The sequence below is a fragment of the Xenopus tropicalis genome, chromosome 8 (assembly GCF_000004195.4).
Source record: "Xenopus tropicalis strain Nigerian chromosome 8, UCB_Xtro_10.0, whole genome shotgun sequence".
Classification (NCBI taxonomy): domain Eukaryota; kingdom Metazoa; phylum Chordata; class Amphibia; order Anura; family Pipidae; genus Xenopus; species Xenopus tropicalis.
The window spans coordinates 25,035,772-25,052,400 of record NC_030684.2 but is presented as its reverse complement, the minus strand read 5'-3'; the positions used below and the strand labels follow the sequence as shown (position 1 = coordinate 25,052,400).

The following is a 16,629-nucleotide window of genomic DNA, read 5'->3' as shown; positions in this document are numbered from 1 at the left end:
TGAAGTGGTAGGTTGGGTGGCTGTTGCTCTTCCCCTTCTACACTTGAGCCTTACCTTCTTTTCCTCTGGTTTGTCTCTTAATATAGCCAGCTATACACAGGCCACCTCATACAGTGACCAAGCAGCCTATGGGCCAAAGGAATGCATACATTCAAATGAGAACTCCAATCACATCTACTTTCGTGTAGGATGAACTAAAAACTTAAGAGGAGGGAGACACAGATAGAGGAGTTAAATTGAATGAAAGTCTGTCTTGCCTCCAGAAGGGAGAACCAAACTCCTGGAGTCCTGCACTGACAGGTAGGGCTATACGCATAAACAGGGCTGCAATCAGAAATCACGGGGCCCCATACAACAAAATGATCAGGGCCCCTGGGGTCCTACAGGTTACAAACAAGCACAGATGGGAACCTCACTGATGGTTCCTACTGCAGAAAGTGTTTGATTTGCTGGGAAAAAAACCCCAGCAGATAAAAGGCCATTCTGTACCACATTTATCCATGTATAATGTTTGTAGTCATACCCTGAAAGTACCATGCCAAGTTAACAAACACTCTGTGGACCATAAAGCATTTCATAACAGCCAGCACTCCGCTGCATTCCCTGCTCGCCCTCTTCTCCAGACAGCCATTTATGGTGATTGACATCACTGTCTCATCTCATGAGACTGCAACAGGCCAGCAAGAAAATGGGACTTTTAAGGGGTTATCTGCTACTGCTGGTTGGGGGCAAAATGAGGGCTGTCCTAGAAAACCAGGCCACTTGGAAGGTATGCAATTTAAGCATTTGCTTGAGGGGTGTGGGGCCTATAAATTTGTTACTGTTAACAATTTCCCTAAAATTATCTTTACAGAAATCTTGTTCTCATCACTCTACAGAGAAAGGTGCCCTCCCAGAGTAAAAGTATTTTTATCATATTAATTCACAGCCACTGGCAGCCAACTCTCCATTTCTATGTGCCCAAAGGAGCCTTACCACCTAAAGCACTTTTATTTTCACCTGGCCCTAGTTTGCACTTTTTTTTGTCAAATTGTGGAAAGAGGCTCTGATGGCCGCAGGTACCGTTGGCAAAACAAAACATCTACAAGCCTCCTACACCACTGTAAAAAAGCCTAAAAAACTAAAAAACTAAAAATTACTGTTGGTACCCATTCGATCCTCCTAAATTAACCTGCTTATTGTCCCTAAATTGTGAAAAATATTGTCCTAGTCATCACATAAAACACTAGACCGGGACTCAAAATAACCTAAAGTCTGTTTAAAGGTAACCGTGGATGAGAGTATGGTCTAACTCCTCCATAAAACAAGGGAAACCTCTGCCAGGACCCGTCTTCACCAAAGCACTTTTGTGGCCCTGGAACTTTATGCTGCATAAGTGACAGGGAACCCACACACACCAAAGTTAGAACCAGAGGAAAAGAAGAGGAAACGATTATTTCGGGTCAATTTCACCCATTGTAGCCTCCCAAATTACTCCTTTTTCTGTACATAAATTGTATAAAATCTGCCCCTTGTTTGTACAAAAATAGTTGGCCAGCATCTAATAACACCATAACAAAGGTTTGAGACTACTTCTGGCGAATGTCTGTGTAGGGACCCATAGGGTTTAGCTCCCTATGGCTTTAAACCCTACCTCTTCACACCTTTATTGTTATTGAGCAAAAGTCTCTGTACTCCGGTTACAGTTAAGAAACTATCTCTTATTGGTCTAGTTAGGTTGTTCACCCCCCCTGCACACTGATATAGTGTCTAGCTGGAGGGTGTGACTTCCTCTTTGGCTGCAGTCTGCCTTCCAAGCAAAGCTCCATTGAGCCTGGGAGCAGACCTTAGGCCCCAGAAGCCATTTGTGCCCCAGAGGATACCATCCCTCTGGAGAAAGTTGGGGACAGGGCCCCGTGAACGAGGTCTTAGTAAGCACAGCAGATTTGTAATAGCACTTTCTAGAAAAGTGAAGTAGTTAGCACCTAGCAAGAAAGGGCAGTCTTAATAACCCCATCAAGGAGAGTTTTAGATCTGGGAGTATTTCTCCTATCCGGCAATGTTGCCTCAGTATAGGGCCGTGGAGTAGAGACAGGCAGAATAAACCCTGATCCCTACTCACCAGGAGGACTCATATACTAGGGGTTATCAACCTGAAGGAGTAGATATCTACCCGGACTACCTCCAAAGGGGTATTGGCTGAAAAGGTGTATTTCCCTGCCCAGACTCTACCAAGAGGTGGGATAAACCGGTGTACATCCTCTCTTCTTCCTCAAAGTGTACTTTTATATACCATCTACATCTGCTTGTGTGAGTATTGATAACCCTGCTTAACATTGTGTCTTGGACAATAAATCTGTACTATAGTTTACCACAAGAACCTCTTTGGCGTCCATTCTTACCAACTGCACTACACAGCTAGAGTGAGTTGTAGTTCAACTACATACTCAGCTCCTGTCTAGGTTTCTTTCAATTAAGCGAAGGCCCATCCTAAGTAGAGAGTCGCATGTACCACATGCTCAACATACTACTAGCCTGGTTTAACCCAATCATAGCCAAACAAGTGTTACATCTCATTGCAGGAGAAGTTTAGGACCCTCAAGGTACAATAAAACCAAAAGGATTACACTGTCACCTGGCCCCAGTTTGCACAAAAATATTTTTCGTTAAACCTTTTGTAATTGAGAGAAGAGCCTCTGGCTGCTGCAAGTACAGACATTATTTTATTTGTTTTATTTAGATCACCTGCACAAGTCAGAGCTCTATACAAAATATAATTTCCTCTGAGGAAATACTGCGAGCAAATATAGCGGGAAAATTACGTCGCCGCTGTTTGCCACGCCCACAAGGCGGCTACGTGAAACGTCACTGTGCTTCCGCGTAATCGTGACTCTCGCGTGGTGACGTTCGTGGCGCCGAGATTTTGTGAAAGACAGGCGGCAAGGGGCTTGCAGTTGAAAGCTTTGCTGGAAGTGTGAGTAGCGATTTGGCATGACTGTCCCTGCGCATATATAGCCGCGCAGCCCTTGAGTTTGCCCTACAGCTCCATTACTATTGTAAGTTCAATCATTAATCTGCTGGCCACATGGTTTCATGAAGGGAATGAAAGTAATGAAGTCCATTCTGTGGTTCTTTTTAGGTTCGAGCACTATGTCGCAGCAGAGGAGGAGAGGTCGGCCCAGTTTGCTGCGGGACACGTCCCACCTGCAGGTAATGGGAAATGCAGGGATTTATATATATATATATATATATATATATATATATATATATATATATATATATATATATAATACCGCTCGGTCCGCACTCCCATTAAAAACTTTTACTCCATACTCAATATTGCACCTGGTTGTAGCTTGTATTCATTTCAATTGATGATGCGCACTCCTGTATTCTTTTAGTTCATTTATTGTTACATTATAAAGTTAAAAACATCTTTATTAGAGGTTTTTAACTTTATAATGTAACAATAAATGAACTAAAAGAATACAGGAGTGCGCATCATCAATTGAAATGTGTGTGTATATATATATAATATATATATGTATATATGTGTGTGTATGGGCAGTGGAAAATCTCCGTATGTAGTTAGGGCAGGCAGGTACCAACCCCTTACAGAACAGATTCACAAGTCACTGTTTATTGAGAGAGTGTAGATGTAGTTACACCTTTGTACCTGGTATGGTCTGTAACTAAGTGCCTTACGCATATAGTGCCCTATCTGGTGCTTAGTTAAAGGCCACATTGGTCAAGGCTTATAAGAGTTACATTGTGCCCACTATAACATAAATACACAGATAAACTGGCATGTTTGGAACAGTATGTATTTGTAATCAGAGTAATGCCATGTGTCAAACCCTTGTGACCAGGCTGGCATGGGCCACACTATGCAAAGGATGGTTGCCCAGTTTGATCTTATGGTACAAGTTGAGCTTTGTCTCTGTGGGAGGATAGGAGCACACAAGTTCCCTTTGTGACAATGCTGACATAAAGAAAATAAGGGTTGTGGCACATGGGGGGGTTCTTCCAGTAATTCCATGGGTGAGTTGCGTGCATTTGGTTATGAGGTAGTTGCCATGCAGTATGGGGTGTAGGGTAAAGAATGTAGACACTTAGGCTATTGCCAGACGGGGTTGAGTCGCACAGAGCAGAATTGACACCAGAAAACACGTGCATTTTAGCTCTGAAATCTGCCTGCACCAGGTCCAGCGTAAGCACAGGAGAAAGCTGATGCAAACTGAGGGGCTGATTCCTGGCCTGCGTTTATCTGCAGGCTGACAGTAAGCCCCGTATGGCATTAGCCTAGGAATATATCCTTCTCTTTACTAAACATTGTTGTTCAGCCTTGTAAAACAATAATTCAGCCTTTGCGTATTATATTGTATGACTATTTTGCCATGCAGACTTGTGGCCACACTTTGATATTAATGTCTGGTTTCTTTGTGAAGGAGATGTATGACTGTGCTGCTCTTTGGAATACACATACATTTAGAGAGAGAAAACACTTCCTATGCAGATTAACTTAATGCTAATGTGGGGAATAAACAAAAGCAGCGTCAGTGTCTATTCTTTAGCACTGTGGAGAGATAGCGTAGGGGTTTAGTAGCTAGTAACACTGAAGGCTACTTGTGGGTTCAAATCCAGCTGTCCTCACATTGGTGTGCACAGAGCGGCCTTGGGTGAGACTCTTCCTTGGCTGTTTATAACACACCGCACAGGAACTCTGCTCTGCAGTATAATGCGCAGGAGACCCTGAGGGTCATGGCTTTCCTGCCCTGGAGAGCACCACACAGCTTTTGTCTGGAGAAGATAACCAGAGGGTCTGATTTATAGTAATTCAGTGATCAAAACAACAAAAATATTGTGAGCATTGTTATATAGAGGCAATGTTATACAGAGCTCTACAATAATCTGCCAACTTGGTCAACAGGGCTTTTATTGCCCTGTGAATAACCAGATTTTAAATCTTTAAGTTAACTTTTTTTAGTATGTCATAGAATGGCCGATTCTAAGAAACTTTTCAATTGGTCTATTTGCTGCCTTCCTCTGAGTCTTTCCAGCTTTTAATTGGGGATCACTGACCCCAACAACCAAAAAATATACTGCTCTGTGAGACTATAACTGTGTTGTTATTGTTACTTTTTATTGCTTATCTTTCTGTTCAGGCTCTCTTCTATTCATATTCCTGTCTCTTATCCAAATCACTCTCTGGTTGGTAAGGTCATTTGGTAAACAACACTTTTTTTTTCTGTAGCCGAGAATAAAGATTAAGATTTGTTGGTGCCACTGTAAAGGGCAAACTATCATGCTATAACTGTATTTTAAAGTGTTTATTCTTTACCACTTCATTACAGAGTCCCTTAATTTTCTATATTTTACCCAATCCAGGCAGAAGATGTGGATATGGAGAACGAGTCTATAATGCAGACACAGTCCTTATCGCAGGCTCAGAGAAACCTTCAGAATCATTCACAGGAGCAAATTAACCTGAAGGTATTCTTGGTCAGGGAATGATGACCTAAATTTTCTTGTTTCTCAAGGCGGGGGGGGGATATTCTGCAGGCAGGTCAGAGTCTCTGTACCATTGTCTCTTCTTGTGTGATGGGATGTTCCATATTGCAGATGTTTAGTGGTGACATTAATATAGTGCATGAAGCTGCTCAGGGTAATCGGGCATCTAAAGAGCCATACTTAGAAACAATCAACAGCTGTCACTTATAGCACACTTCTATCTGGTGGACTAAACGCCCTTATCGGCCTGACTTTGGTGCCAAAGTACACTTTTCCCAGTATCGTAAAATCTTTTCTAAGTGATACTCCTGTTAGCACTGGATTAAAATCGCCTCTTTAATGAGATTTTATTTCCCCCCCTAGGTGGGTGAAGTAGTACAGTACCTGTTGATAAAAGATCAGAAGAAGCTCCCTATAAAGCGGGCAGGTGGGTCAATCTGTGCCTTGCTCATTTTGTTCAGTTGGGTTTTATTATAGATGGTCCTTTAAGGTATTTCTGTTGGGAAGGACTAAAGTAGAAAGTATGAATTTAGAGATGTCTGTGTTTTTGTTTGCTATATACTAATATTACTCCTAATATGCTATATACTAAGGCAAATCCAAATATGCATTTTTTGTCCTAAACAGGTCATGTTTAGGACTCGATATATAAACGGCACCTATCAAATTGTTTGCCCGCTTGTAGGTGCAGGCTAATAGAGGGTATATATACTGTATATTTTTTTTTTTTGCCAGTTTGTTTGCCTTGATAATGACATGACTAAACCTATAGCACTGTTACGGTGGCCATACGCACCACAAATTAACATAATTAAAAACCCCACAGTTTATGGCCTTACATGTATGTGCATATTTGCCATCCTAGGTATTTCTGGAAGCTACACACAGGTTATTTATAGTGAGCTTTAAATAACAAGGTTTAGAGTGCTTAAACATGAACAAATGATGGCATATAGTGTATACAGTGGCACGGTGGTTAGAACTGCTTTGTAGCAGTGCGGTCCTAAATTTGATTCTCGCCAGAGTGAACGCCAATAACATACAGGCAGGTTTATTGGCTCCTAATAAAATTGACCATAATTGATTGTAAGCTTTACTGGGGCCAGGGATTGATAAGAATGATGTATAATTTCTGTAATTTACTGCAAAATCTGTGGCACTATAACTTGTGACATTGGCCCAAGAAGTGACATTGGCACAAGAAAATGAACACTTGTTGAAGTTGTACATTACTCTTGTTTGTGATGGCAATTTAGTCATTTTGTCAAACCCTGCTGTTTAGATATTGTGAGAAACGTGGTGAAGGAATACAAGGACATTTATCCTGAAATTTTTCGCCGTGCGCAGATCGCTCTGCAACAGGTGAGTTGCGCAGCTTTGTGAATTGGCCCAGCTGTTGTGTTGGAGGGGTTTTAGGTAGTTATGCTAATAAATATTCCACCCAAATTATTGATTGCATAGAACTGAGCAATGTTAAACCTGTTTAAAGGGCAACTAAAAGCATTTTGGTTATCTTCCCTAAAGCATAGTAGTGTTGGTGTACCCTTTATACCAGAGCAATATAAGCAGAGTCTGAGTGCAGCTGGATTGGACTTCACAGTGAAATGAGCAGTGCCGACTAGGAAAACCATTAAATGTGACAGACTTTTTTTTTTTTTGTCGGTCAATCTTCATCTTGATTAGAACAGGGATTCTTATTGAAGGGACCTGTAGGAAAAGTATGCCATCTATCCACTGGTATCAGCTGGCATTAGGGACACATCTTTGTGTCCAACAAGGGTGCCACGTTTCTACTGAGACTGCAGTCCGTCCCCACTCTGGTTATGTAATCTGCATAAACTTTGTGTTCACCCTGTGTAAATGCATATACAAACTCCCATGGATACACACTCTTGCACTGGGCACGTAGATCAGTAATTTAGCCTGAATGAACTGTATTATCCACTGTTATTTCCTTCCCTGCAACCCCATAGGTGTTTGGCTTCCAGCTGGAGGAAATCGACACAAAGAGCCACATCTACATCCTTACCAACAAGCTGCAGCGGGTACAAGGAGACGGCATGAGAGTGTAAGGGGTTGCCTTTGCAGTTATTTGTGATTTTAGGGGCCTATTTATAAAGTGGAGAGCATGGGAAAGATGGTTGAATTTTGCTGAAAACATTTAATTTTATAACCGCTAAGACCTGGGCTAATACCATTGTTTCCTATAGGATGATTTGAAAAGGGAATTTAGGGAGACAAAATAACTGACATCACTGATATTTCACAGGTTATTTAAACTTTTGATTTTTATTTATTTTAGGGATGAGAACACATCCAAGCTGGGTCTGCTTATGGTTATACTGAGTCTCATCTTCATGAAGGGCAATACGGCTAAAGAGTGTAAGTGCACTGCCTGCAATTACAAATTATAATCCTCACAAAAATATTTCCAGGCATAGAAGAATCCCACTTGTATTCTGACAGATGTACAGAGGCAAGTTAGCCAGCTGTTATGTAGGCAGAGCATATAATGTGTAAATAGTAGTCTTGTAGCATATTTTAATTTAGCATGTAGCAATATGAAACTGTACAGAGTATTGTGCACTTGCAGCTGGAATATTGCTTACATAAGAGAGCATTCTTTACATTACCCTTGGAAACAACCATCCAAGGTGCTGCTGCATTGAGCTTAGAGAATATATTAAACAGTAGCTCCCACTTATATATAGAGAAGGGATGGTCATTTTGTGACCACCTTTGTTTTCCACCCGAGCATAGCAGTGTTCAAAATTCCCTAGTATTACAATTGGAAAATAGACTCTCGAGTAGAACAGACCGAAAACCCATTATTCCTTATCTGAATTATATCAAGGCATTGTCTTTATTACATACATACTTAAATGACACAATACAGAGGCAACACAACTGGTGGATGCTTTGAATTCCTTAGCAGAAGTGTTGAGAGTAGAAATTTGGCAGTTCCTTTTGGTTACATTGCCATGTGTTACAAACTGCTCACTAATTGTGCTTTTTTTTTTTTTTCATGGCAGCTGCAGTTTGGGAAATGCTAAGGCGCCTGCGTATTGAGCCAGCGTATGTGTGTCTCATAAGTACTCTCACTGTCACTGTACAAAGCTTTCAGTAATTTCAATGGTGTTTCTTTTTACCCAAGAGAGAAGCACTCTGACTTTGGGGATGTGAAGAAGCTCATCACAGAGGAATTTGTGAAGCAGAAGTATGCACATGTAAAATATTAGCCAGCCATACATGCTGATACCAAATATTTATAGAATTTCTGAATAAAAAGCTTACCCTGTTTCCTGGGATTACTTAAAGCCTGATGTATTTATTCCTCTGCCAGTTTATAGCAACTAGCCCTATTATTTTACTGAATAATCCCATGTAGAAATTTTGGTCTGATACATGCTGTAAGTTCCCCTTTAACAGCATTTTTTTTATATTGTAAGGGTGGAGACCTAGGCTGAACCCCTATTAGGGTGGGATATGGGATAGAATACTTAAGTTGTCTTATTCATGGAACTATAGCAGGGTGGCTGTCCCTAGATTATATCTGTAGCCTACTTATGCCTAAATGCAACTTTTGTTTAACCCCTGAATGTTACCTCTTTAGATATTTAGAATACAGCAAAGTCCTGCACACGGATCCTGTAGAGTATGAATTCCGCTGGGGTCAGAGAGCTTTTAAAGAAACCTCCAAAATGCAAGTGCTGGAATTCGTCTCCAAGGTAAAGATCTTATGTGCTATTTTGGTATTGTCAATAAATATGCGGGTACCTCTGACCAGCCCATGCTGTTTGACCAAAATAGGACAGTTTGCGGTCTTGAATTTTTGCCTAAAGAGCCAATAGGCAAAACTATATTAAACATTGCATTTTAATGCAGTTTAACACAAACTGCAAACCTATAGAAACAGCTGTAGACACAGAGCCAAAAGCCCTTAGCCTGTTGCAATGGTGCACACAGGATAAATCCACGTCACTGTTCTGATGAAATAGCATTAGCCAACCAGTTATCCTCAACCTTTAACACATTTATGCCTTTGTTTCCAGATTCAGCAGAAAGACCCCAAATCGTGGACAACCCAGTACAAAGATGCTCAGGAACAGACACAGGTGGCTGCACGCTGAAACAATAGTGAATAATTCTTCTTGCACAGGATGTGCAATATGGCAGGAAGGAGCGAGAGTCTGTTCTTCAGAAACTAAGGACTTAATAATAAATCAACATCCCCGAACATCATTTCATGGGCTGTTTTTATTTCAAGTGGTTACACATCTCCAGGAGATTTGGACTTTGTTCTGCAACACTGATGTCTTAAAGTGACAGTTAAACTTGAACGTTCTGTTCACAATAACTGCTGGTTCAGCTAAAATGCCATATGCTTGCTGTTGCTTTTCCAAGCACTGCAGGGAGTCTCAGCTCAGACTACTTATTGTCAGGAAGAGAAGTTCATTTTCATGTTTTAATAAAATACTATTTCTTTGCAAAAAGCCCTTTGTGCTGCTTTCCTTTTAATTTCCACTGAGCCCATTCATTCATATTCTAGCAGCACAACTCCTGCTCCAGTGATGGATAAATTGCACCCTGCATCCTCCTAAAAAGGAGGTGACTAAATGTACCACAGGGACACTAACATCTGACTGTCCTCCAGATACCAGAGTTTATAAAATTATATTAAAGTCACTAAACATGATTAAAAATAAACAGACCCAATTACTAAATATACAAACAAATCACTAGTGGGCCTGAGAACTACCTTTTAGCTACCTTCCAATAAAGCATAACTGGGGCTCTGCCTATATGGGGGAATAGTAGCCACAGGCAAAAAAAAAAAAAAAAATTAACCCCACTAGCCATTCCCTCCATTGTACATCCTTACTGCATTCCCAGTTTGGCGCCTCATTAGCCACTGACACTTCCCTCATGTTAAAAATCAATCTGATTGGAGCAACTCTAAAACAAAATTAAAAATATACAAAAAACTTTACAGTTAAAAATGTTCGGGCACAGTGTCCAAAGCTTCCTCTGGGTCACGGGAAACATCAACATTCTGAAACAGACCAGAGAGTGGCGATTATATTTATTCTTTTAAAGTAAACAAGCATAATATGTATTAGTATGTACAGTATATTATATATAATAAGAGATGCTATCAGAATGCCATATATCCTTTCCAATAGAAACCAGGCAGAGTATGTATGTTGTACCTGCTTACCACTGTATGTATCCAGATAGGTCTGGACTAGGATTCAAAATAGCCCCCAACAGTTCACTAAATAGTGACTATCTATGGCATCTTATAGTAGCCCCTCTGGCAATTGCCAGAACCACAGATTGCCAGTCTGGGGCTATATCCATGGCCCATTAGAAAGGTTCACCAAAAATATTTAGGAAAACAATCCTGTGCTGTGAGGTGCAAATCTCATATTAGCCATAAGGTGATACTTACACCAAAGTGAAGGGCATTTAGGGCCACCTCAGCAATTGTGTGGCACGGTCAACATAATATATGCCAGCCGATTCCTTTTCATAAAAGTTAATGGAACCCTTATTTATGGGGCAGACTAAGATAAAATTTAACAAGAAAAAACCATCACCAAGGTAAACAAAAGGACATTCACCGCTAACAATCAGTACTTACAAATGGCTTTTCCCTGTGAGTGTTCACTGCCTCTATATTCAGATAGATGGATTCTACTTTACAACCTGAAAGCAAAAGGGAAAAAAAAAAAAAAGTTATAGCAACAGCACTAGAAGCATAAAAGTAGAAAGGGCAGAGCTATAGTAACAGCCTCACTGGTGGCATCAGGCCTATTTCCCTGTAGTAAGGACAATATAGGTTTGCTTAGTGGGACAATTGATTTAGAAACTCTTTTAACCTTGTGGTCCCCAGGGGTGACTGAACACCCAGCACACAGTAGCCCTTAGTTATATGGTCCAGCAACCTTGAGAGCTAATTTTAAAGAATAAATACACCGTGAAAAAACATGTAATAATGTTTAGAGTGTTTTTCTAAGCACTTTTGCAATTTAGATTCATAATTTTTTTCACTTTTAAAGCTAAGTTATCAACTGCCAATATAAAGAATTTTGTAACCACAGCACCACCTGCTGGTCAGTTCCTGTAACTGTACAAATACATGCTTTCAGAAGGAAGTGTTCTGATGTTGCTCTGCTTTGGAAAGAGGGCATTCGAGGCTTCGGATTTCTGGGTAACATATTTGGTACAAATAAGTGGCTGTGTAACATGGGGCACTAGTTGGGATGGACCATTAGGGATGCCGTTGTCCCAGGCTTTCATAGCTAGCCATTTGGATGCACGGGGGTGCGGTTACCTGGAGACACTCACCATATGCCACAGGGGTTAGTTTCAGCACTGTGTGGAGGGGACATTTCAGGTACGGAAGTTGCTCTGCAGGTGGGGGAGAATAAATCATAAAAATTAAGGAAACCCAGGTCCATCTGCAGCAAATGATGCAATGCCTTGTCTGCTTACCTGCACTCTTGTCCAGGAAGTAGGCCAGCAGGCAGCGCATGACCGCTTGATGACAGACGACCAGCACGTTCTCCTGCCGTTCTAGCTCCATTATGACAGGTTCCAGCCTCTGTACAAGGTCCTCATAGGACTGCAGGAAAAAAAATGGCAGATATAAGAACACATCTCATATCTGCTGGTCCTGCCAGAACAACTGAATTGCCATAAAGCATCATAAGCCCACTCCTCCTTCCCCACACCAAGCTGCAAATCACTTGGCCAACAAACTGCCCTGACTTACTAAGTAGAACCAACTCACCTCTCCTTTGGGGTATCTGTACCGATACTTGTCCTGGTCTCTTAGGGCAAACTCCTCTGGGAACCTCTCTTGTATTTCCTCATATGTCATTTCCTCACACACCCCCTGAAGGAGAGACAAACAGGAAACCATTAACTGATCGTTATCAATGCACCATGTACATATATATTATCTTTTATAAAAAAGGGATGTTGCATTTCATTACATATGGTAACATTCTAGTACATAAAAACTGCATCACACGTGGAACACGTAAATATATGCAGTTCTACACTAACCATAAGTCTCCCTCTTTCACTGAGCTGGCATAACCTTACTAGTACAACAGTGTACCCTCAAATGCCATTGCTTTGGAATGACCCATGGTAAGAAATGTTTAAGGGGACATATGAAAGCACAGAGACAACAGTGCAGGAATCCTCTACCATGCTCTGTAACATGGACCAACCCAATGAAACTTATGATAGGATACAACCAAAGGCCCGCAGGATGGAAAAGCCTAGTCTTACAGCATCGATCTCATTCAGAGCCTTCCACTGCTCATAGGGAACACCTAAAGCTTCTGCCGTCTGGATGGTGCGTTTCATGTGACTTGTCCACACCTTAAGGTCGGTAATTTGCTGCGACTTCACAAAGTTGCCCAGGGCGTGTGCAAACTATTCAAAGAGAGCAAAGTGTCAAAGGAAAGAAAAACTGAGCAACATGCTGCAGATTCACCGAGATAGGAGAGCCAACTGCATAGGGAAAATAATTAAGAAAAAAGATCAGCAGGGAAGTGGAGGTGCCGACACCAAGCAGGGAATCTGCATTTAAGTAGAGGTATAGTTAAAGAGCAGGGGGTCCGCAAAGAAGTGAATGTGCAGTGAGAGCAGGGGATTGCCAGGGCAGAGGAGGTGCAGTCAGAGAGCAGGGGATCGGCAGGGCAGAGGAGATGCAGTCAGAGAGCAGGGGATTGGCAGGGCAGCGGAGGTGCAGTCAGAGAGCAGGGGATCGGCAGGACAGCGGAGCTGCAGTCAGAGAGCAGGGGATCGCCAGGGCAGAGGAGATGCAGTCAGAGAGCAGGGGATCGGCAGGGCAGCGGAGGTGCAGTCAGAGAGCAGGGGATACACAGGGAAGCCTTGGTGCAGTTAAATAGCAGAGAAGTAAAGGTGGACATATATAATAAGATTCGCTCATTTGGTGAGGTTGCCAAACGAGCGGATCTTCTCCTGATATGCCCACCTAAAGGTGGGCAATTCCGGGCTAATTCAATAGTTTGGCCCTAGGGCCAAAAGATCAAATTACAAGGAGCTGATGAGGTCCCTGATCCAACGGAAAATCAAGATCTGCCCATTTTTAGGCCAGATATCGGTCAGGTAGGCCTGTTGGGGGTGCCCATACACCGTCAGATAAGCTGCCGAATTGGTCTGAAGCACCCGAATAGGCAGCTGAAATCAGCCCGTGTATGGCCACCTTTAGAGAGCAGGGGATCAGCAGAAAAGTGAAGATGCAGTCAGTGAGAAGAAAAGTGGCAAAAAAGTGGAGGTGCAGTTTAGAGAGTAGGGGATACACAGGGAAGCAAATGTGCAGTCAGAAAGAAGGGGATTGGCAAAGGGGAGGTGCAGTTAGTAGAAGGAATTTGGCATCTAACCTGTTTGCCACGTGTGGACAGCCCCGAATCACCACCGATTCTCCCCAAAAGGTTAAGCTCACTCTCTCCATGCCGGCAAAGGTAAATGGAGCGGGGAGTGACGTGGATATTCATTAGGTAGTACACTGCACGGCTCTGAATGTGATCCTGAACCCTGTTCACCAGGTATCGGCTCCCAACGTTGAAGATCTTGATGTAGGACAAGGAGCTGGAGAAGGCAACAGGGCATAAAAAAGAATAAGTGTAATTACTTTATCTGTTTGGCTGTTTATATTCTGTACTTCTGGTTCTAACTCCGTAAACAATGCAATGAAGGTGCAATTCATACACATGACCTGTAGATGACAGCACTTATATACAGCTTTAACTGTAAGTTAGAGATAATATCACCATCAGTGTCTGTTCTGTTGCTGGCCTCCTATTGTAAGGCTACTGTAGATTATTCCCCATACCTGTCCTGCTCTATTAATAGTACAGCAAATTCCCAGCAAGGCATTACAGTGTCTGTCCGGTTCCTGGCCTCCTGCTGCAAGACTATTGTAAATTGGGCCAGCCTAGGGGTCTGTAGCACTCGGTACAAAACAGTTTGTCACAAAAAAAAAAAAAGGGACAAATGAAATTGGCATGCATGACACTAGCCTTAAAGGCACAGATGTGCCCTGCCTTTTCTCCCTTTGAACTACAACTTCCTGCATGCTGCAACAGCATTAAGTACTCTGGGAGTTGGGTTAAAACAACAGGACTGCAGGTTGGACAACTGCGATTTACACAGATTAATAAACACTTGTTAGTGATGAGGATGATGATGAAGGCCGTTGCACAATGCAGTGTAGCTGATGGTGCTGCAGGCAGCACTATAGGCTGTGCGAGTCACATGACACCATGACACCCCATGATGTAGCACAATTTAGCTGTACTGTGTGCAAGGCTTTGCATTCCAGAATGAACCAGTACAGCAGCTGGGGCTATTGTAGGAGGCTGAGACATAATGTACAGAAAGGGAAGGCTAATAGCCCAGCAGGAAAACACTCCGCAAAGGCAAAGGCCAAAGGGCAAGAAGGGAGGGAGCTATATACAAACAGATCAGAACCCTGCAGAGCTGCACCACAGGCTTGGCTGCTTTTATATCTGCAGCATATAGGCTCCCAGCGCTGCTAGGGAGAGAAAGACAAGCAACCAGACATGGTAGCCACCAACCCCACTGCGCAGGAAAAGGGTCATTCTAGGGGTTGGGGTCCCCTTGGTGAGCCTATAGTTTTGTTGGGTTTATAATGAGAACTGTGATATTGCTGCCACTCTCAGTAATCATCATCAGAAAAAAAAAAAAAACATGTTATGGCAATGGGTTTGTGATTTACAGCTCAACAGATAGTGTCAAAATGCTCCAAACCTGCTTTCAACTGTTCTAAGCAGGGAACTCGCCCAACAGTTTCTACGTGTAGCCTAACCCTACCTCTGCTTGAAGAGCAATCACAGAGCTGGCAGTGCTAGTAGATACAGGAGAAGGTGTGTCCAGTTGGCTGCCGGTGTTAGCACGGTGAATGACATTTCATAAAGGAACAACCAGGATAGGTGTATATGTGGGTGCAATAGAGAGCAATGGCACACAGGGGCAGGCACACAGGGGCAGGCACACAGGGGCAGGCACCCCGGCACACACACTGATATTGCTAAAAATTGATTTAAAGGGGACGTCCACCCAACAGTTTGTTTTCCTAATGAAAGAAAATACAGTTCAAAGCAGCTTCCTAACATATGCTAATTAGAGATTTATAATGGTTTTAAAAGTTATTTGTACATGTAAATTAGCTGTAATTGTGCTGGTTTTCACTCTCACACTGCAAACGTCTGCTACAGTATATTGCTGTTAGGGTCCGAAGCAGAGAATATTAAAACACTATAACAACTTGGTTTAGATTAGAAAAGTTCTTTAGAATTCTTTTATACAAAACAGCATTTGGGTGGAGTTCCCCTTTAATCTTAGAAGCAATCTGATCTAACAGGTGATAAGTGGCCTGTATAATGACCCCTGCCCTGCTAAACTGCATGTTTTTGCAGACAGATTATGGCAGTTTGCTTTTGCTGCAAGAGCCTGTTGTTTAACTTGCCCTTTGAACGAGAGCTGTTAAAATGAAAACCCAAAAACAATCTCACATACCATCTCACACAGGCCATCAACACGGCTGGGTGCAACCAACAACAACAACTGGGGCTTTAACCCTTTCCCATGCACAGTAATTGCCCTCTGGCTGCTCAGCAGATGGTACCTGCAGGGGGTGGCTCCTTAAACATTAAACTCATTAATCCCAAGTGATAAGTAGCTGAAATACATTGCATTGTTTACTATGGGCCAAGTCACATGTACTACAAACCAAAGGTTGTTCCCCCAATCATTAATATTTATATTAACCAGCAGCCAAGTCTCCATGCGTCATTTGCCCTTACTGTGGTGCAGCAATCAAAACAACACCCAGCACAAACAGTAACAAACACAGTAACAATGTATGAACACTGTACATGTTGCAACTGTGCCCAATAAACTCACAAAAATCAAAGCAAAAAATAAGCAGAAAAATCCAAGGCAAGTCCCAGCATGCTCTGCCAGTAACTTAAACCAAGGAATGCTAGGAGTTACAATGAGAGGCAATCTGCTGTTTGCAGGTTAGAGTGCAAGAAAGCAGAGAAAGAAACTTACAAGTGCTGCAGCCTGAAA

General features: G+C 42.2%; 2 protein-coding genes across 7 annotated transcripts in view; one reads left to right on the top strand and one right to left on the bottom strand.

Annotated features, from left to right (window-relative positions):
• Positions 1-2,847: 2,847 nt before the first annotated feature.
• On the top strand, positions 2,848-9,983 carry nsmce3 (NSE3 homolog, SMC5-SMC6 complex component). Of its 3 annotated transcripts, none has more exons than XM_012954226.3 (11): positions 2,848-2,953; positions 3,119-3,189; positions 5,368-5,472; positions 5,854-5,917; positions 6,773-6,852; positions 7,464-7,558; positions 7,793-7,872; positions 8,523-8,565; positions 8,645-8,707; positions 9,104-9,218; positions 9,543-9,983. In XM_012954226.3, exons 2-11 carry the CDS (start codon positions 3,130-3,132, stop codon positions 9,618-9,620), a joined length of 783 nt encoding a protein of 260 aa, XP_012809680.1. In that variant the 5' UTR covers positions 2,848-2,953; positions 3,119-3,129; the 3' UTR covers positions 9,621-9,983. The 3 variants fall into 3 exon arrangements, with proteins under 3 accessions (XP_012809680.1, XP_012809679.1, NP_001016930.1); XM_012954225.2 differs by having other exon boundaries at positions 2,856-3,035; NM_001016930.2 differs by lacking the exon at positions 2,848-2,953 and adding an exon at positions 2,962-3,035.
• pfkfb1 (6-phosphofructo-2-kinase/fructose-2,6-biphosphatase 1) overlaps positions 9,730-16,629 on the bottom strand; it is a 32,945-nt gene continuing 26,045 nt past the window's right edge. For 2 of the 4 annotated variants that reach the window (XM_018096676.2, XM_004919631.4), the window contains exons 8-13: positions 13,917-14,124; positions 12,796-12,942; positions 12,287-12,391; positions 11,842-12,118; positions 11,135-11,199; positions 9,730-10,543 (exon numbers count right to left, since the gene is read on the bottom strand). In XM_018096676.2, the coding sequence (XP_017952165.1) occupies positions 10,484-10,543; positions 11,135-11,199; positions 11,842-12,118; positions 12,287-12,391; positions 12,796-12,942; positions 13,917-14,124 (862 nt within the window). In that variant the 3' untranslated portion in view covers positions 9,730-10,483. The remainder of the gene's footprint in view (positions 10,544-11,134; positions 11,200-11,841; positions 12,119-12,286; positions 12,392-12,795; positions 12,943-13,916; positions 14,125-16,629) is intronic. The other 2 variants (XM_002939596.5, XM_012954228.3) reach the window with 2 other exon arrangements.